Here is a 25,075-nt window from a genome sequence, read left to right as displayed (position 1 = left end):
AGGGCTTTAGCTCAAAAATGTGCAGATTTTGAGAAATATTGATAGATTCTCATAGATTTACATCAGATTTCTATTGACAGGAATAATATTTATTGAATTTATACCCATAATTGGACTCATTATGCAAGAGCATAATTGATGAAAATCGTTAACATGTAATTAAAAAAAACTATAAATGTAAACTATAAATGTATTGTTTACTCAACAATAAATGAGAAAAAGGCAGCTTTATGTGCTGTTTGGGTTTATTAAACTATTGTAGACATGGTGTGAACTATGTACTGTTTTTCTTTTATTTGCTGTCTTACATTTTCTGGAGAAAATCTAGAAACGGGCTCAGCAGCTGGTCTAAAACAGTATGGAGAGCAGATTAAATCAAATTATGTATTAACTAAACACTAATTGAAGAAAAAAATATATGGGAGCGGTACAGGAGCGGGAGTCAGTTTAAACAGGAGCGGGATGGGAGTGGGAGTCAATTTACCAGGAGCGGGATGGGATGGGATTGTTTTTAAAACTTTGGTCTGGGAGTGGGACGGGACAAGATTTCTTTCTATGGGAGTGGGACGGGACAGGAGTGAAAATCCACTCCCGTGTCATCCTCTACTACGCAGTCTAATATCATAGAAGCCCCCCATCCCGTCACCCCAGACCGTAGACCCTCCTTCTATTCTATTCTATTCTATTCTATTCTATTATAGTATAGTATAGTATAGTATAGTATAGTATAGTATAGTATAGTATAGTATAGTATAGTATTGTATAGTATACAGTCACAAGGAATGGATGGTGTGCAGTGTTGTTTATTATTTAACATAATTATAATATATAATAGTTGTTGTCGTTTTTATTGTTATTGTTATTAGTAGTAGTATATAATAATATGTATTATACACATTATTAATAAAGTCTTTAAAATAGTCGGCCTACTGTGTTTAAAAACATATTTATTGTCTGGAGTCCACCGTCCAAACATCCCAAGTGTGCGCCGTAGACGAACGACCCTGATTACGCAGACCTCCGCGAATGAAGAGTTTAGCACTTTGGAAACTGCAGCTTCATTTGCTGCTATTATTCAGATAGGGCCTATCCGGAAAGAGCCATAGTGATGATGTAATGTAATAATATACATCTCTGATTTGTTTTACTTATTTGGAATACAATAAATAATTTATTTTTTATTCATAATATAGGCTGTCAATATTTTTTTTCATTCATTATTTCATTGAATAATTATTTTTGGAAAAGATAGGCACTAACAGATAGCCTAACTAATGCTAACCTGAGGTAGTTTTGTAATCTGCTTAAAATGATTTCAAATTGACTGAGACACTGACACTTACATAGGCCTATTACATATAATTGACACTTTGAAACATTTGCATATAGCCTATATTATTTTCTTTTGTAATTTACATAATTGTCAAAACTTATTAGGCCGATAGGCTATATTTTGCTCACTTAAGATATATACACATATAATACAATATAAAATATCACCTATATATATATATATATATATATATATATATATATATATATATATATATATATATATAAAATAAATTATTTAGACTACATAATTTCCTGAAAAATTATGTTCTTTATGTTGCTTTATTTTTGATAATCCATTGCATGTTGTAACTGAAATTAAAATTGACTATAGGCCTATTATCCTATTATTAACCTGACTATTCCTATTTGTGATTTTTCGATTCTCCTGTGCGTTTAAATACGAATAATAGCTGCACGCATTAGTAAACGAGAGACGTTTCTATTATGTCGCATAGAACTATTCAGTTCCCATAGCAACCGCAAGGGCGCCTCAGCGTCCGCCTCACTCGCAGACTCTCTTACTCACATACTGACTCTCACACTCAAGCAAGTTTGCTTAAAGCAAGAGCTTTAAACTGCTCGTCGGTGTTTGTTTGACTACTTTATGGTCCAAACCGAGTGGAGAGGCTGCAGTTTTCCAGCGGAAGAAAATAAATCTATCATTTTTCTATCATGGCGACACGTGTGCTGGTAATGTTGATGCTGTCACCTGTGTGTGTGATCGGACATCCGAATGCGTGTCCTCATGGCTGTGAGTGTTCCCAGTGGAAAGCCTTCGCTGTCTCGTGCATGGCCATAGATGTCATTCCAACGTTTCCCTCAATGACAGAAATCTTGTAAGTATTCATTATTTTATTATTAATTGGTCACTTTATGTTGCCTACTTGCATTAAAAAGTTCGGTACACTCATTGTGTTCATGTTGTAAACACTTTTGCTGCTGTTGAGGTGGGAAACGGCTATTATTGGGACAGATTTCGTGGTATGAGTTAAGAGCTGTAATTGCATGAAATTTTGTTTTATTATATAGCCTATATATAAGTAGAACGTAAAAAACATCTTCACAATAAAGTGCGTTGTATCAAATGATTCATTTAAATGTTAGTACATAGTAGTTCATTCAATGATCGTCGTGGATGTTTTATATTAAATTAATTACAATATTATTGATCAATTTTATTAATTAAAAGTTAGTAGCATACAATTTTAGGAGGCATTATAGTTATAGGCTATAGTGTAAATGTATTTGGTTAACATTAAAATAGACAATTAAAATCTATAGATAGACTTTTCTTGCTCTCTGCTTCCTTTAAATGCCTTGAAGTGCCTTGAAGGGGATGCTGAAGTGCTTCCCACCTAAAGTTTGTTTAGGGTTGTTGGGTTTGTGGGGAGAGGGGGTTCCCTGACGCCCGGACTGTTTATTGTTAATTGTGTGAGCCCCCCTCTGTGAATTCACAGTTCCGAGTCTCATCAGCTCTGATCAGCTCTCTCTAGTCTGCTGAGGCATCAGCAAGTGAGGTCTTGGGAGGTTGAGTTTGAGAAACCAGAAGTAAATTCAGACCTCTTACTCTCAGCTCAGTAAATCTACACCAATTACACAGAAATGAACTGCCATTCCACCCAAGCAGCCACATGCTATGAATTTTTTTATTTTTTTTTTACCTTGTAGACATTTTCACCTGTATTATGTCTTGAGACTTATAGTGAACACTCATAGTGGACTAATGCTGATCTTCACTCACTTAATTTAGAACTAGTATTTAGTACTAGTAACATTGATTATTACCATCTAATAGTTCTAAAAAAATCCATGTGTTGAGTGTATTTTGGGGTTATTACTGAAAAAAAAATTATGTGTCAAAAAATTATTAGCAGTTATTATTATTATTATACAGTATGAAGATATTTAAAGTTTATTCAATTTTATTCTACTTCTTTACATTCAAATTGGAATCAGCTACAATTCTGCATCCTGTTTAAACCTCAGCTCAAATGAATGGCAGCCCTATTGTAAAATTATACTGATCTTTATCATTAACATATAGTATATAGCACATTCAAACAAGACCTTCAGTCATATTAATTAGGATTTTGTCTAAACATTTTGCTGGACAGAGAACCATAGGGAACCAAAACCTAAATGCTATGCGTTTAAACAAAACATCTAATTTGGCTTTTGTTGTACAAATAATTGTTGTACAACAAACAGCAGTGTTGTCTTCAGTGTTGGATTAAACCTAAGTAATGATACATTTGTGATTTTTAACATTCTTAGACAATAAATAAACCTTGATGTAACCTGTAGATTCAACATTATTTAGCCTGTACGAGCAAAGCCTAAAATGTAAAAAAAAAAAAAAAAAAAAAAAAAAAACAGTTTTTCTCAGTTGCTTTGGTACATTTCACAATTGGCATTCTCAAAACTTGTTTAACCTCCAAATCTTCTCGTCACTTGTGCACATCTATTGTGCACATGCTATGAAACTGATAGGGCAGAGAGACCATCTTAACATTTAGTCTCTTTATGAACAATGCACACTGAGGAAAGCCAGAAGGATTTTGAGTGATCCGTCCCATGCACTCCATTCTTACTATGAACTGCTACCCTCGACAAGAAGATACAGAATTCCTATATGTAAATTGAACAGGTGTAAAAATTTGTTTGTGCCAGTATTAATTAAATGGTTACAGTTTTTTATAATTCCTAACAAGCATACCAATACTTAAAGTACTATTTATAAACTCTTAAAGGTCCCATTCCATGGATTATTTTATTATTTTATAATGTTTCCTGGGGTGCCCTTATAATGTTAGTATGTTTTTTAGATCAAAAATTGTTATAATTTAGAAATAAAAGGCATATTTCCTAGCCTGATTTCATCCCCTGAAAGGTGCCCTAGAATGTGAAATTGAATTTATCTTGGCATAGTTAAATAACAAGAGTTCAGTACATGGACATGACATACAGTGAGTCTCAAACACCATAATTTTCTCTTTCTTATTTAAATCTCGTTTTTGAAAAACACCCCTGAAAAACAGGGTAATCTCCACATAACACCAACTGTGACGCAACAGTTGGGATCATTAATATGTACGCCTCTAAATATTTGCATAAGCCAGCCCATGCTCAGTGCCAGGCGAAACTGCACATCCGAATCATCGGAAGTTCTGCAGGTGAAGAAACAAGCGAGGATCATAGAGAAAATGGCAGATCTATCTATAATCTATCTATAATCTATCTATAATCGGATACCGCTACAGTTTAATTCGAAGTTGTTAGTTGCTCTGCCCATTTCACCGCGGACTGTTTTTCTAACCTGGAACAATATCAAGCAGCCAGGCTTCTCTCGGCGTCTCAAACGGACGAAGGGGGCAATTTCAACTAACGTTATATTCCCACAAGCGGTAAGTAGTGATTTTATTAACGATAATTTACACTGTGTTATCTAGATCCAGCGCGATATTGTTTTTTTCCTCGAGAGACATCGTGGCTTGCAGACGAGCGAACGAAGCATGGCAGTTGTTCAGTGTTTGGATGTAACTACAAATGAACACAAAAATATTTTTTTAGCTCCTTCATCCGAGCCTCTGGAGAACCAGTGGGTTATGTGAATTTCTGATGTGTAATTGTTCAAGTCCAGACAGATAATCTTTCTCTCAAAGTCGTTCAACACTGTTTATGCATCAGTAAATCGCGTTGCAGTGATAAGATCTTCATTCACGCGATCGACAGGCTGTCATCTGCTCAATGCTGGAATAGATCTAAATACTTAAAAAACTTATCATGATTCGTTAATCCCGATAGCTGTAATAGTAAAAACGTATAATCGCTGTAATAGTAAATGTTTTCCAGATAGCTCTACATGTAATGCCAGATATTTCATATGCAAGCATGTCAGCCAATCACAGCAGTGGGCGTTTACACTGAAGTCTCACAGCAGACACGCCCCTTCAAACAGAGTGTCCAGATCAGGGTATGAAATCAGGCTAGGAAATATTCCTTTTATTTCTAAATTATAACAATTTTTGATCTAATAAACATACTAACATTATAAGGGCACCCCAGGAAACATTATAAAATAATAAAATAATCCATTCTACGGCACCTTGAATAGAACGCTCTGTTTGAAGGGGCGTGTCTGCTGTGAGACTTCAGTGTAAACGCCCTCTGCTGTGATTGGCTGACATGCTTGCATATGAAATATCTGGCATTACATGTAGAACTATCTGGAAAACTTTTACTATTACAGCTATTATACGTTTTTACTATTACAGCTATCGGGATTAACGAATCGTGAGAAGTTTTTTAAGTATTTAGATCTATTTCAATCACATAAAAGGTTGCAGTGATGAGCATTGTGCAGATGACAGTCTGTTGATCGCGTGAAAAACGATCTTATCATTGCAACGCAGTTTCTGCACTCTCACTAATGATTTCACCAATGCAAACATGAGGTATATAAATACAGTAAGAGCTTCGTTGTGCAGTGTAACAGCGTCATTGATTTCATAACGAGTTTTGGCAAGTGTCCAGATAAACTCGCGCTGTGTGATTGACAGCTTGGGCGATTGGAAAGGGATTGTTCTTTGATCGCTTTCTGTATATTAATCAAAGTTTAAGTAAGATTATTTTCATCCTACTAAGAGAAACGACGTGAAGTTGATCGCTACTTCCATATTAAATCACTACTTACCGCTTGCTGGAATATAGTTGAAATTGCCCCCTCCGTCAGTATGAAACGCTGAGAGAAGCCTGCTTGATATTATCCCAGGTTAGAAAAACAGTCCGTAGTGAAATGGACAGAGCAAACTAACAACTTCGAATTAAACTTTTGCGGTATCCGATTATAGATAGATAAACATCAACCACGCCTGTTGACATTTCGCCATCAATACGCCTGTGTTTCTGTGGGCGGAGGTTAGTCAAAACACGGTTCTAGTGACGTCATTAAAGAAGGAAGTAGAGGGGTGTAGTCCAATCGAGCCGTTCGTTGTAGTCAACTTCTGTTAAATAAAATATCTCGCTTGGCATTGAACTTTGAGCTTTATAATTTTACAGATATTATTTATACTCTAACAACAACATTATACACTAACTAAAGTTTGAAACATGGGATCATGAAGAACGGGACCTTTAACACAGCAACACACATACATCACACAATTAGCCAAATAGTAAATTTTTTGCCCAAAACCATATTTTGTTAAAGGGGTGGTATAAAGCCCTTTTCACAAGATGTAAAATATGTCTTTGATGTCCCCAGAGTGTGTAGGCTATGTGAAGTTTTAGCTCAAAATACCCCACATATATTTTTATATAGCATGTTAAAGTTGTCACTTTTTGAGGGTGAGCAAAAATGCACCATTTTGTGTCTGTTTCTTTAAATGCAAATGTGCTGCTGCTCCTGGCACAGAGGGTGGAGCTTCAACAGCTTGTGTCCTTTAACCTCACACAGACACGCACTGAAAATTTCAATAACTTTTAGCCTTTTATGTTCAAACCGGAGTCATCATGATGTCAACAGAGTCAATGATGGAGAGACTCAAGAAGAAGTGACAGCATGTAGAATGCAACAGGACATTTCTGAATGGTTAGTTGATGAATTTATGTAGCTGATGTGTTGTTATCTTCTAGTCATTGAGTAGCATATTCTGTCATGATAATCTATAAATGCTTTCCCGGGGGCGGGGTTTATGTAAATTCTAGGGTTGGTGATGTCACTAACCCGGGAGAATGTCATGTAGTCCCTACCAGCCGTTTGTTGTAGTCCTTAAAAAGCAGTTTCTTTAAAAGCAAATATCTCCCTTTGCTTTGAACTTTGAGCATTGTAACTTTGCAGATGTTGTTTATGCTCAAACAGAAACATTACACACTAACTAAAGTTAGAAAAGTGAAATCATAATCAACCACCCCTTTAAATAAATACAAACTACATTTCAAAATGCTAAAAACCTTTTTCTACATATACTAACTCTATTAAAACATGTCAAACCTGATTCAAAATTTTATCAATCTGTCAAAACACTAGCACTAGTTGTCTATTCAACATGAACATAGTTAAATCATAGTGCATGACTGTCAAAATACTAACAGTTGATGGCATTATAAAAACTGCATTAGCCTGCTTGTCATGTCTTGTCATTCTACCTGCAGACAATATGAAATCCATTGTTGTTGTTTTTTTTTTTTTTTTTATAATTCAGTTTCCTTTTACTGTAAGCCATTCTACAATTTTGGTTGAGTGTTGAATGTCTGCATTCTTGGAAACATACAATCTAAAAGTGAATTAGTCATTACTTTATAGAATGTGCAGTAGAAAAAAACAACAAGTAACAGAATTGCTAAGGGCAGCCACGGTTCAAATAGGTCCCTATGCAGAACTTAATTTGTCACCTCTGTTGAAATTGTTTTCTGGGGTTGGTGTTGATGGTGCCACCATAAAGGGTGCGATGGTGTCCCCTTAGTTAGTCCCGAACGCAGGCTGCATATTATGTGTATATGGAACAGTGGAACTGGAATCCTTGTAGTAAAAGCTTTACATGAAGCTTTTACTGAAATGAAAACATGAAATTGCTGAACATTATTTTTTGTCACTCTGCTTCTCTATGTTTTTCCGCATCCACACTGAAAAAATAATTGTACCTATTTTACTGTGTATGGCCAAGTAATGGAAAGAACTTCAACACCTGACTATGCCTCTAACTGAGATTGGAAAGGATTCAGCTATTTCTCAATATTTCAGTGATCTGCTACTTAAAAATGCTTATCAGTTGTTTCAGTATTTGTTTTATATATATTTTTTGTATACTTTTGAGCTGCTGTTCTTGCAAAAGTAGAGGTTTTATACTATATTTAAAGATTTGAACATTAGGTATTCATTTCTGACATGCTGTGGTTAAGCCTTTGTAAATACTGTAAGACCAGAAAGATCCATGACTTTGGTATGGATCAAGTGTCACGTAGTCTAAGCGAATAGATAACAAACAATTAACTTTATTCACATAATGAAAACATAACCAAACTTACTCCATTCGTTAACGACAACCGACAATCAGAACTGAAAAAACAGGCAGATAAATACACAGGCAAACTATGATAATTAATGACACACAGCTGGACAGAATAATGAAATCAAATCAGTAACCATAGTGACAAACTCAGGCAGGAACTAGAACAAAGAAAAAAGCATGGTGAATAGAAACAAACTAGAAGTCCATGAAAATTAAACTAAGACAAAAATAATGGATTATGTGTTGTATAAAAAGAAAAAAACGTACTCGGTTACCTAATGTAACCTCGGTTCTCTCTAGAAGAGGGAACGAGTATTGCATAAGTTGCTTACGCTACGGGAAAGTCTTCTTTCTTCGAGATCTGAAGCCAAAAATTATCCTTAATTTTGTATTCATTGTCAACGCAGTGCGGCAGCCGGCAGACCAAGGCAGGCTGTATAAGCGTGCTCATTGGCTGCTCGGCGGCAACTGCTTAAGCCTATCAGTGAGCCTCGTGAAACGTGGCCTCCAATGAGTGGCCTCCACACCCTTCTAACCGTCAAGATGGGTGTGGCCAGTGTGTATATAACAAGGGCTCACAGGCTGAATATCTGGTTTTCGTAGTCTGAAGCGCAAAAGCTCGTGGCGCGACACGGCAGGTTACGCAATACTCGTTCCCTCTTCTAGAGAGAACCGAGGTTACATTAGGTAACCGAGTACGTTCTCTTACGAGAGGTTCTCTCGTATTGCGTAAGTTGCTTACGCTACGGGAACCCCTTGTCAACGCCGTGCGCGCCAAGCATCCAGCACATGAATCCCAGGGAGACCGGGGAAAAACATTCTGCTAGAACAGGTGGCCGGTCGGAGAGACGGGCCAACACAGTACAAAGCACTTCACTCAGTGTATAAAATAGAGCGGCGCGGCCGGTTTATAAGTATATATCAGTGCAAAACAGTGGGGCCGGAAGCGCTAGCCCACACAGTACATAAGCACACATTAGGGTAAGAAAAGAGCGACATCATCGGTCTTTTACAAAGAGAATAACCCCCCGCGCAACAGAGTGGAAGACGGGCGGCCAGCAGCGCGGGCCAGCACCGGTAAACAGTGCGTAACGGGAAATGAGAAACAGAGCGGCCCAGCCGGTCTGAGTATAAAACACTTCACCCTAAGTACCATACCAGAAATATCGTCAGCTTGTGATCGTAGTCTGCACATAAGCGACTGGGCAGAGCATACATGTCACTTATACTGACAGCAATTTAGCCTGTAAGGCGGGAACTTCCAGGTTATAAAACCTCACGAATGTCGATGGGGAGGCCCAGCCCGCCGCATACAAATATCGTGGATAGAAATTCCACTGGATCAGGCCCACGAAGAGGCCATGCCTCTAGTAGAGTGGGCTCTGATACCCAGAGGGCACTGCAGGTGTTTGGAGGCATAAGCTGCTGCAATCGTGTCCACTATCCACCTGGACAGGCTCTGTTTCGAGTCGGCGAGACCCTTGGTGCATCCGCCGAAGAAAACAAAGAGCTGCTCGGAACGCCTGAAAGCGGCGGAGCGCGTGATGTAAACTCTCAGCGCCCTGACAGGGCATAGGAGGTTATCACTGTCCCCATTATCGGATGCAGGCAGAGCCGAAAGGGAAATGATTTGTGCCCTAAAAGGGGTTCCAATCGCTTTGGGGATGTAACCGTGTCTCGATCTGAGAATGACTTTCGAGTCGTTCGGTCCGAACTCAAGACATGCAGGGCTAACAGATAGCGCGTGCAAATCCCCCGCGCGTTTTACTGAAGACAGAGCTATCAGAAAAACGGTTTTGAGCGACAGGTACTTTAAATCCACGGATTCAAGTGGTTCAAAGGGAAAAGCCTTCAGGGCCTCCAGGACCAAGGACAGATCCCAAATAGGAAACGAGGAGGGCCGCGGGGGATTCATCCGTCTAGCTCCTCTGAGGAAGCGGATAATAAGCTCGTTCCTTCCTATTGCCTGGCCGCGCGTCGTCTCAGCGAACGCTGCAATAGCCGCCACATACACTTTGAGCGTGGAAGGGGACCTGCCCTTGTCCAACAGCTCTTGTAGGAAGGAGAGCACCCGTGGGACCCCACATGCACGCGGATCCAAGCTCTTAGTAGCGCACCATTTAGAAAACACCGACTGTAGATGACCACTAGCAGTGTTTTATTATGACTATTCTGTTTCATACTTTTATTTCATGTGACTTTTATTTTGACATCATGCTATCTGCAGGGGGGACTAATTTCTCCACGCTCACGCTCACGCTCACGCTCGTTCAATAAAAACACAAGAAGTCACGAGAAGGCACGTTACAAGACGATGCATGTTTAGAGTCAGAGATTGGAAAATATTACTGTAACCTTCAACTAAAGTGTTCTTTGAAGTGTTATACTACTCTGTGCTTGATTTGTTTGGCAGTAATAATTTGAGAATAATTTATGAAGTTGCTAGCTAGCTCTCCAACGTCCAAGTTAAGTTAATGGCGGCAGCCTTCCCTGGATCACCACTTTCTAGCACCCTTTGATATGCGGAGCGAGGTATGTGGTTCATTGTAATGTACAATTTCATATTAATTCATTTCATACGTTCATGTAAATGGTAATGAGATTAATTTCATGATGGCTGTTGCCTGCTATGCTGTTATCAATGTGATGCTAGCTTGCTAAAGTGCATTTGTCAAAGGATTATTTGTATCTGGCTAAATTGCCTTTGTTATTTTCCTTTTAAGTTTTCACGGTGTTGGTGCTATGCACACTCGTCTGAATTAAAGTACACCCGTATGGAAACACTCCCAAGCCTGTTTATTCTAAGTTGAAGGGCTGCTACAGTGAAAACTCGTCGCTCGATGTGGAGTGAAACTCAACTCGACGTTAGAAGGACTGCCATCCGCCATTCTGTGTACAAGACTGCCACCTTCTGTTCAAACGCCCTCACTTCAACCGGCACCCAGGCAAGATCGGTCTATTTCGTTTATGCTGATTGCTGCATAAAATCACAGGGACTCTGATTGCGAACAGTGATATTTATGTAATGGACTGAAGTCACCTTTATAAACAGTATACTGTACATGTTTGATGCTCTGATTTAATCATACATTTGAAAGGTGAATTTAAAGATACAGAAGGGTAATTTGATAAAAAAAAAATAATAATAATAAAAAAAAAAAACTATTGAACTAATTGAACCTGTTAAATGTAAATTCATTCATGGGTAGATCCATATGATAGCATTCATTGCTAAGCTGTTTGCGTCTTAGCCTACATGTTTTTGTTGATGATAATCGCCCAGTGCATGTTGATATTAAGTATTTGTTGAGTTATTAAGCTATATTTCAGTAATTAAACTATAGTTCAGTAGTTCAATATAACCCAACAGCAACACAACTTCAACAAAATGTCACTTAATGGAGAAGAAGTAGCTAGCACACACGACCCACCCATGAAAACAGATAACCCACAGCCAGTCAGGTCTAGTTCACGCGAAAGAACATTTACAGAAAAGGGATTAGAGATGCACAAACAGGAAGCCATTAAACACAAGAAAGAATTCATGAGAGCTTATGGCTCTTGGAAAGAAGTGGCAGGAAAGGTTAGGACCGCACTAAAATCATTCTGTTCTCAAGATGAACTAAATAAAATCAGAGAAGAAATCCAAATTCGACACAGTGCAGTAAGTGAATGTTATGAGCCCATTCAACGCAACCACAATGCCACCCCAGACATTGTTCCGAAAATGGATGCTTGTATAGCACTCACTGCAGAGATCAGCGAAATAATAGAGATGCGGCTAGAAACTGTAGATGAGGTCTTCAATCCAGAACTTGAGAAACTACGAGTGAGGATGGCACTTAAGAAGGATGAGTATGGATCTATCTTCGGACACACAAGGACAGATACTGCACTCTCTCTAGCAGAAAATTCAACCCACTCACAGGGCTCAAGCAAACATGTAGATGCGGGAGCAGAACTCGCAGCTCAACAAGAAAAGGTTAAGGCAGTATATCAAATACAAGCTCAAGAAGAAGTTCTTAGCAAGTTAGAAGAAGAGAAGCAGCTAGTTCTTAAAAGGTTGGAAGAAGAAAAGCAAGTAGCTCTTAAAAGGATAGAGGCAAACATGCGTCAGGAAAAGAAAAGACTACAGCAAATTCAAGCAGAGTCAGACGTAAGAATAGCAGAGGCGAGAGTAAACGCATACGAGAGCCTTGAACATGACTCCAGAGACTGGCTAAAAGAGACTAATCTCACAGTTGAATTCAAAGGCCAGCTTAATCCAAAGGCCGAAGCATACCAGCCTCCACAAGCACACGCCAATGCGCTAGCATCTCCTGAGAAAGATGGCCTTACCCAAGCACTCATTAACTCACTCAGTATGAATCGCCTGCCTGCTCCTGAGCCACCAAAGTTCTCTGGCGAAGCCCTAAAGTATGTAGACTGGAAGATGTCCTTCATGGCCCTCATAGACCACCAGCCTCTCCCAGCTCATGAAAAAATGTTCTATTTAAAAAACTATCTGAGTGGAGAAGCACGTAAAGCTGTAGAGGGATTCTTCTATAGAAACTCAGAAGAAGCATATCAAGGGGCCTTAAGGGTCCTGGAAGAAAGGTACGGAAACCACTTCATTCTGCAAAAGGCCTTTAGAGACAAGCTCATGAAATGGCCTAAGGTTGGTACCAGTGATCCTGCTGCACTTCGAGAGTTTGCTGACTTCCTGCAAGGATGCGTTGAAGCGATGCCTCATGTGAAAGGATTGGCCATCTTGGACGACTGTGAAGAGAACCACAAGTTGCTGAAGAAATTACCAGACTGGATCACACGAAGATGGTGCAGAGTCGTCACAGAAAGGTTGGACGAATCCGGGGATTACCCGAGCTTTTCCTGTTTCACAAGGTTCATCCAGAAGGAGGCTCAGATAGCCTGTAACCCTGTCGCCTCTCCACTTCTGATCAAGGCCACAGATGACAGGCAGCCCAAGAGAGCTAGAGCACTTCACACAAACACTAAAAGGAACAATCCCACGGAAAAGGTAGAGAAAGTGTTCAGCACCAAGTCAAAGCCACCTTGTCCTATCTGCAAAGATGAGATGCACGGCGTCGTAAAGTGCCCTACCTTTGCAGCAAAATCTCTGGAAGATAAGAAGGCCTTCATAAGGGAAAACAATTTGTGCTACGGATGTTTGAGAAAGGGACATAACAGTAAGGATTGCAAAACGCGACACTCTTGTGGCATATGCAGCAGACGTCACCCCACCTGTCTACATGAAGAGAGAGAGAACCGATCTGTGGAAGCAAAAGAGAAACAGTCCACTTCCACAGACAAAGGCACTAGTCAGGAGGAGATCAAAGTGACGTCCCATGCAGTGACGCGGCACGTCTTTGCCACATCAAGCATCGTCCCTGTTTTCATGTCATCTGCGAATGAACCACAGAAAGAAGTTATAACATATGCTCTTCTGGATACGCAGAGTGATTCGACATTCGTCTTGGAAGACCTACTCGAAGAGCTGAACGTGGAGACTAAACCAGTACAGCTCAAACTGAGCACCATGACATCTGTTGACACACCCATAGCAAGCAAAAGTGTCTACGGTCTACAAGTTCGAGGACTACAGTCTCAAAAACAGATTCAGCTACGCCAAGCCTACACTCGTGGTTTCATCCCGGTCGACAAGTCCTACATCCCGACTTCCAAAACAGCGCTGCTCTGGCCTCATTTAAAGCATCTAGCAAACAAACTTCCGCTGCTGAAGGACTGTGAGGTGGGACTGCTAATTGGAAGTGATTGCCCGTTGGCGTTAGCCCCCCAGGAAGTCGTCACAGGAGGCGAAAATGATCCATTTGCCCAGAGAACGGAACTCGGCTGGAGCATCGTAGGCTCATCCAATCCACATCTGGATCGCCAGGGAAACCAGAGGTTCGTCCATCGAGTGACAGTGAAGGAAATACCAGCGCCATCAACCACTGACGTGCTGAAGGTCTTGGAATCAGACTTCAATGAAAGGAAGTATGCAGACAAAGACAAGTATGTGTCACAAGACGATGTTCGCTTCATTCAGCTCCTGAGTGACAACATAACTCAAAGGAAAGATGGACACTATGAAATGCCCCTCCCGTTCAAGAGCACAGAGCCTCCTCTGCTACCAGACAACAAGAAGCTGGCAACAGTTCGACTGCAGCACCTAAAGAAAAGATTGAAAAATAATGAGCGGTATAAAGAACAGTACAAGGCCTTCATGAAAGATATGATAAAGAAAGGTGACGCAGAGCCAGCCTCTCCTGTGACAGGACAGCAGACTACGTGGTACATACCACACCATGGGGTGTTCCACCCCAAGAAGCCAGAGAAGCTAAGGGTCGTCTTTGACTGTTCAGCGAAGTTCCGTGGTGTCTCACTAAATGATACACTGCTAACAGGTCCTGACCTGATCAACTCTCTCCTTGGAGTGCTCTGTCGTTTCAGGAAAGAGGCTGTAGCCATCATATGCGACATCGAGAAAATGTTCCATCAGTTTTACGTTTCTCCTGAACTACGGAACTACTTACGGTTTCTCTGGTGGGAGGATGGAGACCTCGAAGCAGAGCCTCAAGAGTATCAAATGGCTGTCCATCTATTCGGCGCCGCCTCGTCACCGGGATGTGCCAACTTTGGTCTGAAGTACTTGGCACGTCAACACAAGGAAGAGTATCCATCAGCGTCAGCCTTTGTTGAAAAGAACTTCTACGTCGATGATGGGCTTATCAGCGTCCCCTCCGTAGAAGAAGCAAAGAAGTTGATCGCTGAAGCACGAGAGTTGTGCAAGAGAGGAGGTTTGCGTCTACACAAGTTCAATTCAAACAAAAGGTCAGTTCTGGACTCTGTGGACCCAACTGAGAGAGCAGTCACATCTGAACCCCTCAATCTGGACCTAAATGCAGCTCCAACAGAACGTGCTCTCGGTATCCAGTGGTCCCTTGAAAATGACACCTTCAGCTTCAATGTAAACCCACAGAACAGGCCCTCTACACGTCGCGGCATCCTATCCGTCATTGCTTCTTTGTACGATCCAGTCGGATTCGTGGCTCCATTTATCTTAACTGGAAAGTGCATCCTCCAGGAGCTGTGCCGTCGAGGCATTGGATGGGATGACCCACTTCCCGAAGACTTAAGTCCACGGTGGGAGAGATGGAAGAGCGACCTACAAAGGCTGAAGGAAGTCTCAATACCGAGATGCTACCAACCACAAGGCTTCTGCAAAACTGTCACGAGGGAACTACACCACTTCTCGGATGCCAGCAATATAGGATATGGCTCGTGTTCCTATCTGAGAAGCAAGAATGAAGATGGTGAAGTTCACTGCAGCCTTGTGATGGCAAAGGCTAGAGTTGCGCCTACAAAACTCACAAGTATTCCAAGATTGGAACTTTCAGCAGCAGTGGTCGCTGCAAGATCAAGTGTCATGCTGAGAAACGAGCTTGAAATGCCGATCCATGCAGAATTTTTCTGGACTGACTCCCAAGTTGTCCTGGCTTATATTAACAATGAAGCAAGAAGGTTCCATGTCTTCGTTGCCAATCGTGTGCAAATGATCAGAGAACACACCAGCCCCAGCCAGTGGCACTACATAGACACAACAGAAAACCCTGCTGACCATGCGTCGAGAGGTCTCAATGCAGTAGACATCTCCTCAACAAACTGGCTACCAGGACCCAAATTCCTGTGGGAACAAGAAATACATCCAGAGTCTCACCTCACTCCTGATTTGCTTGTTGGTGATCCTGAGGTCAGGTCAATGCAGGCGTTTACAACTAAAGTTGAACCTTCCGAGTCAGACTTTCTTACCCGTCTAAATCGGTTCTCCTCCTGGTCAAAACTCCTGAAAGTCATCGCAAGAATCAAGAGGCTGAATTCAAAGCAAACCCATCCTGGCAAACCTGTGAGTGTGGAAGAACGCGAGAGAGCTGCCGAATCAGTAATGAGGCTTGCACAAGAAGAAGCATTCCCCCAAGAGATGAAGATACTTCAAAAGGGAAAAAGTCTTCAAAACTCCAGCCCTCTGTTTCGCTTGGATCCCATCTTAGAAGGAGGAGCACTTCGTGTCGGTGGGAGACTAGATCAGTCATCCTTAAGCCTAGAAGTCAAACACCCTTTGATTCTACCCAAAGAAGGACATATTACCAAGCTGATCATGACCCACTGCCACGAGAGGATCTGTCACCAAGGCCGGAATCAAACTCTAACAGAACTTCGAGCCAATGGGTTTTGGGTCATCGGTGGAAGTAAGTCAGTTGCTAAGCTGATACACAGATGTGTGAAGTGTAGAAGACTCAGACGGCCTGCAGAAGAACAACGCATGGCAGAGCTTCCTAAGGAGCGTGTAGAAGTCTCTGCTCCCTTCACATACTGCGGCATCGATTGCTTCGGCCCATTCATCACTAAGAAAGCCCGCAAAGAGCAAAAGCGCTATGGCTTAATCTTCACTTGCCTTGCCTCTCGATCTGTTCACATTGAGATGCTTGAGGACTTATCCACAGATGCATTTATCAATGCCTTAAGATGCTTCATCAGTCTCAGAGGAGCCGTTCGTCAACTCCATTGCGATCAAGGAACCAATTTTGTGGGAGCTAAAAATGAGTTCAAAGAAGCACTGAAGCAATGTGACACCAAAACAATCGAGAGCTTCCTCGCAGAAAGGCAATGTGAGTTCATCTTCAATGCTCCTTCAGCAAGTCACGCTGGCGGCGTCTGGGAGCGCCAGATTCGGACTGTCCGTAATGTCCTAAATGCCACACTCTGTCAATACTCAGGCAGACTCGACGACTCTTCCCTTCGAACTCTGTTCTATGAAGCAATGGCCATTGTGAACAGCCGTCCATTAACCGTAAACGGGGTAAATGATCCTACCTCGCTCGAGCCATTAACTCCAAACCATCTCATACTGATGAAGTCCAAGATTGCCCTTCCACCGCCTGGCAAATTTGAGAAGGAAGATGTCTATGCAACTAAAAGGTGGCGAAGAGTCCACTACCTCGTCGAACAGTTCTGGTGCCGGTGGAAGAGAGAATATCTCATGAACATCTCCACACGTCAAAAGTGGCATACGACTCGACGCAACCTTAAGGTAGATGACTTAGTCATTATAAAGGAAGAAACCCCTAGAAATCAGTGGCACCTGGGACGAGTGGTTGAAACCACAAAGGAGAGCGATGGACTAGTGCGTCGCGTCAAGGTGTTAGTAGGAGAAAGGACGTCAGTTAAACGAGATCGCCCCACCAAACCTTTGATTATAGAAAGGCCCATTCAGAAACTAGTTCTTCTCCTCGAGAGTGAGTGATCAGTCTAGTTGTCTACACCTTTATCCCCTTATGACATAGGCTACTCTCTCTCAGTTATTAAGTAGTACTCACCTGTACATATCTAGAAACACTGATACAGACATAGGACTCAAGTATGAGCCGTTCAGCCAGGTTGATCCTTGTCTTCACTCTTCATAACATGAGTGGTGGGAGTGTAGATGACCACTAGCAGTGTTTTATTATGACTATTCTGTTTCATACTTTTATTTCATGTGACTTTTATTTTGACATCATGCTATCTGCAGGGGGGACTAATTTCTCCACGCTCACGCTCACGCTCACGCTCGTTCAATAAAAACACAAGAAGTCACGAGAAGGCACGTTACAAGACGATGCATGTTTAGAGTCAGAGATTGGAAAATATTACTGTAACCTTCAACTAAAGTGTTCTTTGAAGTGTTATACTACTCTGTGCTTGATTTGTTTGGCAGTAATAATTTGAGAATAATTTATGAAGTTGCTAGCTAGCTCTCCAACGTCCAAGTTAAGTTAATGGCGGCAGCCTTCCCTGGATCACCACTTTCTAGCACCCTTTGATATGCGGAGCGAGGTATGTGGTTCATTGTAATGTACAATTTCATATTAATTCATTTCATACGTTCATGTAAATGGTAATGAGATTAATTTCATGATGGCTGTTGCCTGCTATGCTGTTATCAATGTGATGCTAGCTTGCTAAAGTGCATTTGTCAAAGGATTATTTGTATCTGGCTAAATTGCCTTTGTTATTTTCCTTTTAAGTTTTCACGGTGTTGGTGCTATGCACACTCGTCTGAATTAAAGTACACCCGTATGGAAACACTCCCAAGCCTGTTTATTCTAAGTTGAAGGGCTGCTACACCGACCATTTAGACGCGTAGAGCCGTCTCGTGGAGGGAGCTCTAGACTGCGTGATCGTGTTCACGACCCCTTCTAGCAGGTCAACGGGTATCCGTTGATTACCCATGCATGCAGAGACCATCGTTCTGGATGGGGATGCCAGATCGATCAACCGGCTTGAGAGAGGAGATCCTTTCTCACCGGGATCGGCCATGGGGATGAGTGCGACAGCCTCACTAGCTCTGGGTACCAGGTTTGGTTCTCCCAACGCGGGGCTATAAGAAGCACTGGGTGGTGCGTTTCCCTGATCCTCGTAATGACCTGTGGTAACAGGGAGATCGGGGGAAAAGCGTACAGCGGGAGGCTGGGCCATGTCTGGGACAGCGCGTCGGGCAGTGTTTCAACGCTGGGTTGGAAAATTTCCAACCCAAATTTTTTTGGGGTATTTTTATTTAAAGGAATTAACTATAAAAGCGATTTAAGGGAATAAAGAAAAAAAAGCTTATTGTATTAGTGAAATAATTGTAACTATTTGCAAATAATATTTTATTTTTTATTATGCATGCATTCTCTCTAAATGAATCAAAGAAATTATAGCATATTTTCAATTCAAAAAGGCTAAATTTAGTAAATAAATAAAAAAAAGTTGAGTAATTCGCGTCACCGGATACTGTCGGTAGTTGAACATTTCTATTGTAAAACAGTCAAATATTAAATGTTTTCCACTTACATTTTGCCAGGCATTCGTTCACTTCTTTAATCATTCTGACATTGAAGAGCTAGACCGCTGAACTTTTAGTCATCCTAACACCAAACAGAGCGGTGCGTAATGGAGCGCATCAGAACAGCATCAAGAATATCAAATACATTGCAGTGAATCTTTTATTTGCATCTTAAGTTTATAGGCAATAATAATGACAGGTTTGCGAAAGTGTAGAACTCGGTGAGCTCGCGCAAAACACATCTTCAGCACAGTGACTCATTTAAACGCCTCTGATTGGCCAATGCATTCAACAGACATGTCAGTGATTGGCTACAATGCTCAACGCTGCCGTTCGCCGTGTGTGCGCTACGGTTTCTGTCTCGCATGCGTGCTCGCTCTAGATTCCGGGAGATTTTAACTAATTTGCGCCATAAATAGTGGTCCATCCAGTAGTTAAGAGCCTGAATTGTTTGTAGTAATTCTGAAATTTAGTGCACACGAGTGAAAAAAAATACAGCACAGAAGAATGTCTAATTTAGCGTGAGATTTCTTTGTAGAGCGTGAGATTGAGGCTGAATGCGTGACTCTCACGCCAGATGCGTGAGAGTTGGCAACCCTGATTAGTGTGAGCGTATCAGTTTGTTTAAATTGGCTGTAAAATGATTTGAAAAATAAAATTGTTGGAAAATAGCTATATTTTATTCATTTGGTTCGTGTACGATAGGCTAATTTTTCTCAAAAAACGATAATTTTGAGGTTTTGGTAGGCTCGACATTTCTAATCTGGCAACACTGAGCCACACAGTAGAAAGCAGCTGAACGAAGTTTTGCTAAGGGTAAATAAATATCTTGTTGTTTGAATAAGTAGCCTACTACTAAACACTATGTCTATAAAGGCTCATATTTGATTTATTTGATGACTCACTGACTGAGACATGTGGGACGTCGCCTGAGAGAGAGGTCTAGGTTAGCATTTGCCATCTAGTCATAGCCAATACATAGCCTAATGCAAATAACTTAAATATCCTGTGCATACAGTAGTATTTCATCTTTTATAAAATGCGATTTTGGCCAAATGTAGCCTATTTTACAACAGGAAAAACAACTATAGTTTGTAACCTGTTGATGAAAATGTAATGTGATACCGCCTGCGGTGTATTAATGACGGACAAAAAAAATGCACATTTGCACACATTCGCTGGTCAAAAACTATATATTGATAAGTAATACAACAACATATAATTTGTTTTTAACATCGGAAAATCATAATAGGTGCGCCCCCGCGCTGTTTCGTACTGGAACTTACACAAAGCGATCCTCATCACCTAGGATAACATATTTCTAAGAAATTTCTTCTTTGATTTATGATTGCTGATACACTTAATTTATTAACATTTAGGCTAATCATGTTATGGTAATAATATTCAATTATGGTTAATTCAAGGCTGTTAATATGCATGTATTCGCTATCTAGCTAATTTTTAATCTATATTATTCTATACTCTCCGCTCATCCTCACATGTATAAAATGTAGTAAAACATGGTTTTACTACAGTAATGTTGCAGTAGTAGTAACTAAAAAAAAAAAAAAAAAAAACATTACGATCACTGTGAAATCTTTATATTGTATCATGCAGAATGTAATTCATGATGTAATTGATTCCAAGGCTTCATTTTTTTTTATCCAAAATACAGCAAAAACAGTAATATTGTGAAATATTTTTAGTGAATAAGAGACCTTCACGAGACCAACATCCCTTGTCCTCCACAGCACAGTATCAAATTTTTGCCAGGTAGGCGGATACATGTTGGATATGCTAGTAAAGGTATGGCTACAGTTTCTTATAATCTGGAATTGATTTGGACATAATTACTCAAATTATATTTCAAAATAGTTTGTCAAAAATACTTGACTCATTGCTCTACCTTCCCCTCTTCTCAATGTCATACATAATCATGGTAACCAAATAATACAAATTAGCTAAACAGAATAGCTAAAAAAGAGAATATGAAGAGTTCAGATGCAAAAGCCTCTAAGTGCCATCTGAAAATTTCTTCTAGAATGATCATTTTTATCAAGCTCATATATTTAAGTTCAGTAATTTCACTTAAATGGCAATGAAAATTAGCTATTAATTGTCATTTAAGTGAAATTACTGAACTTAAATATACGAGCTTGATAAAAATTATCATTCTAGAAGAAATTTTCAGATGGCACTTAGAGGCTTTTGCATCTGAACTCTCTCTCTCTCTCTCTCTCTCTCTCTCTCTCTCTCTCTCTCTATATATATATATATATATATATATATATATATATATATTTCTCTGCAAAGTTCATAAAAAAGTGCATAAAGTTCAATAAAAAAAAATGAATTTTTTAGCTATTCTGTTTGGTTTTGTAAGCTAATTTGTATTATTTGGTTAACATGTTTATGTATGAGTCAAGTATTTTTGACATATTTCTATAAATGCAATTTAAAAAAGAGGGAGTACACAAGAGCAACAGAAGGTTGCTGTTGTATTTAGGTTAAGAGGCCCTTAAAACCCTGTTTATCTATATTATCTATATTATTATTATGGTTGTTATTAATCGTGAATAAATCTAAAGCTTTTGAGACTATTATTTTGTGTTATTGAATTTGTCATGAAGACGTGACCATTTCTTCCTTTTATGTAGGCTTACTAAATAATTTTGATATAAAAAAGGGAGGGGGGTGACCTTTTTCAGTTTCAGCACATGCCCCTCAAAAGGTCTGTGCACGGCCCTGACGTGACCTACTTTTAACACTCGAGCGGCTTCTGCCTGCTTTATGAGAGTGGACTCTGTGTGAGACACGGGATTTATAGTGCATGTGTGCAGGGAAACATGGGCACATTCACTGCATTTGAAACACATACGGCGTGAGCCGTGCAACCAGACATTATGCTCATTTGAGATTTCTCTGGGTCGCCGTGAGAACGGTGGTTGCGCGCAGGCGAGCGGGTAGATATACCGGCTCGTTGACTGCGAGGTAAACATCTGCAGTAGCCGTGGCAACGGGGACTGACAGAGTGTGAAGCTTTGACAGTGGTCCAGCCGCAGCGGGACTTAACCGTCTTTTCTTCCCTCGTGTTTAGACGCTCATAAATACTCGAGCACCATGAGTGTAGGAGTGGTACGAGAGGCGGGTTCGTTTTCTGTATGTAAGAAAAACTGGCCGCGAGCTCGGAGAAGCGAACAGCATAAATTTTTAATCTGCCGCGAGAGCCGGGATCGAACACGGGTCTCTAGAGCGAAAGCCTATGAATCTGCCACTGAACCACAGGGGAGAACACATTACCTTTCAGTTAGCGCGAGGATATAAGAGAGCGACCTCATGTTTGTTTGCAGGCGTGCGTGTATAAAAACAGGCTCGTTTACTGCAATAGTAATATTTCCAGCCGCCTGAACTTAAGAGGGGACTGAGAAATGTGTGAGAATTGGCGGTTTGTCCGGCCACAGCAGGACTAAAACACACTCTCTCCTCTTTTCGCCGGTGAGTGAGGCGCGCGCGCTGAATGTTGCTCGTGACCGTCCGCTCTGTTATCCCTTGTGAACGGCGCAATCTGCGCGGCCCAACAAGGGGGAGAGCGGGTTCGCTTTCTGTATGTAAGAAAAGCTGGCCGCGAGCTCGGAGAAGCGAACAGCATCAATTTTTAACTGCCGCGAGAGCCGGGATCGAACACGAGTCTCTGGCGCGAGAGCCTAAGACGGAGTAGCTTTCTTGTAACGTTAAGAGAGCTCCAAGACCGTCCGCTTCTGCCATCCCTTGTGAGCGGCGCAGTAGCGCGGCTCGAACAGAGGGAGGGTGTCTATCTCATTCGCCTCATCCCCTGACACGGCGGCGGCGTGGGCGAGAGCCGGCGGTCGAGCAGCCAGGAGGGGGGGCGGAGAGGGCGAGAGAGAAGCTCGAGGGAGAGGTTCCGGCGAGCTCCTCAGTCACATCAGTCTCCGGTGGTCTCTGCGAGCGGCGCTTCTTCTTGCGCGGCCCGGCAGGGACAGGCGGAGCGACAGCTTGGTCGAAAACTTCAAGTCGAGCCCGCAGGGTCGACATTGAAAGTTCTTTGCACTCGGGGCAGCCGCCCGTAGAGAGTGTGGTGGCGGCGTGCTCGCGGCCCAGGCAGAGAGCGCAGATCAGGTGGCGGTCTCCGTTGCTGAGCGGGGCGCGGCACGAGCCGCAGGAAAAACGAGGCATTTTGACAAAAACGCCTCGTGCTCTTTTAGAACAGTGAGAGAAAGTGTGTGTCGCAGGGCGAACACACACAGCAGTAATAAAAGGATATGTCGCCGGATAGTGTAGCAGGCACGGATGGCTGAAGGCGGCCGGCTTCCTCAGGCGCTGTCCTAAGCTTGCTGGTCGCTGGTTTCAACGGTGGCGGCTCTCAAGATCCAGCGATCTTCGCTGAAGACTAGAAAATCAGATATTCAGCCTGTGAGCCCTCGTTATAGACACACTGGCCACACCCATCTTGATGGTTAGAAGGGTGTGGAGGGCGCAAAGCTTTTTTTTTTTATTACAAATTGACAATGCTCATGGACATTTGATTATGTACAACTGTCTGCTGGGTTCTACATTATCAATTGCTTATGCTGTGTTGATCAAATTATACTGTTTCTCTGTTGTTCTCTGTCTTACCCCCTCAAAACATCAAGCCATTAGTTCATCGCACAAGTCGTTAATCTGCCAAAGCATATTTTCTATATATTTCTATTAGATTTTTTAAATGTGTAAACGTGTCCAGAATTGATTAATTGTGCAAGTGAATCTTGAATTTCACTATAATAAAGGAGTAAAGCATTATATCAACTAGGGATGTCCCGATCCGATCCACGGCATCGTATCGTGCCGATACTGGCCCAGAACGCGGAGGGGAGAAATAAAATTATCCGATACCTATTATGTATTTGTACTGAACGTACGTTCGTTGCATAGATTTACACGGAGAATACATGGTATAAAAATAAATAAAACTCACGTGCACATTAATGTAATATGGAACTAATGTTACTGTTAGATACACGCATTGACATATGCGGGTTCTTTAGGGACACCTAATCTGTAGCCCCGCCTTAGCTCTGAACGCGCGTCTATATCGCTTCAAACGCTCGCTTTATCATTATATGCGCGCGGAGCGTCCTATTCACTTTGGACGCATGAATGGATTCAAACTGTTCAAGCATCGAACTAGACGCGATAGACGCGAATTTGGCACTCTATTCGCGTTTGGTGTGAACGCAGCAAAATGAACAGGCTGCGATGTCAAGATTGCAATGCTGGAATGTGTGTCAGAGAGAGGCACGGGCGCGATCGAACAGTGGAAACATAAAAACATATTCCGTCATTTTGTTCATACAGGACATCATTAAAACTGTAATGGTGTGTTCACACCAAACGCGAAGTGTATATTCGCATCGCGTCACTCGCTCTAGATTACTCGCGGGATGTTTTTAAGGTTTTTTGCGTCACTCGCGAATAAAAACATCCCGCGAAAAGGAGTGTGTCATCATCATCAACAACAACACAATTTCTTTCTGCCATAATTTTTCCGTCATGTCTGAAATAAATGATATTGCTGCTCTGTACTTGTTGTGGAAGTCCCAAATACAGAGGAAAGCCAAACGCCGACGTGTCTGGGTTCACAGCACCATCCAGAGGCGCACTCAACTCTTCACGCAAATTTTCCGCTCGAGTTGAAATTTTTCAACTTGCGCGGAAAACGCGATTGAGGCGATTATCGAGCTTTCGCGGCAAACGCGTCGCCCAAGCGTCTAATTTGTAAACAAAATGATTTATGCACTAAATCCAGCATAAACTCCGGCACAATTTGCATATTTTTAAACTCTCAAAACAGACGTCACATCCCGAA

At 41.4% G+C, this 25,075-nt stretch overlaps 1 protein-coding gene across 1 annotated transcript in view; it reads left to right on the top strand.

Moving 5' to 3' along the window:
- Window positions 1–1,873: 1,873 nt before the first annotated feature.
- The window catches only part of tshr (thyroid stimulating hormone receptor), a gene marked incomplete at its 3' end in the record, with an annotated part of 170,252 nt that continues 147,050 nt past the window's right edge, over window positions 1,874–25,075 (top strand). The window contains exon 1 of the mRNA XM_081378965.1: window positions 1,874–2,171. Coding sequence (XP_081235091.1) covers window positions 2,008–2,171 — 164 coding nt within the window. The 5' untranslated portion in view covers window positions 1,874–2,007. The remainder of the gene's footprint in view (window positions 2,172–25,075) is intronic.

This window comes from Scardinius erythrophthalmus, assembly GCF_964197995.2.
Source record: "Scardinius erythrophthalmus genome assembly, chromosome: 11".
Lineage (NCBI taxonomy): Eukaryota > Metazoa > Chordata > Actinopteri > Cypriniformes > Leuciscidae > Scardinius > Scardinius erythrophthalmus.
This window is presented reverse-complemented; position numbering and strand designations above follow the sequence as displayed.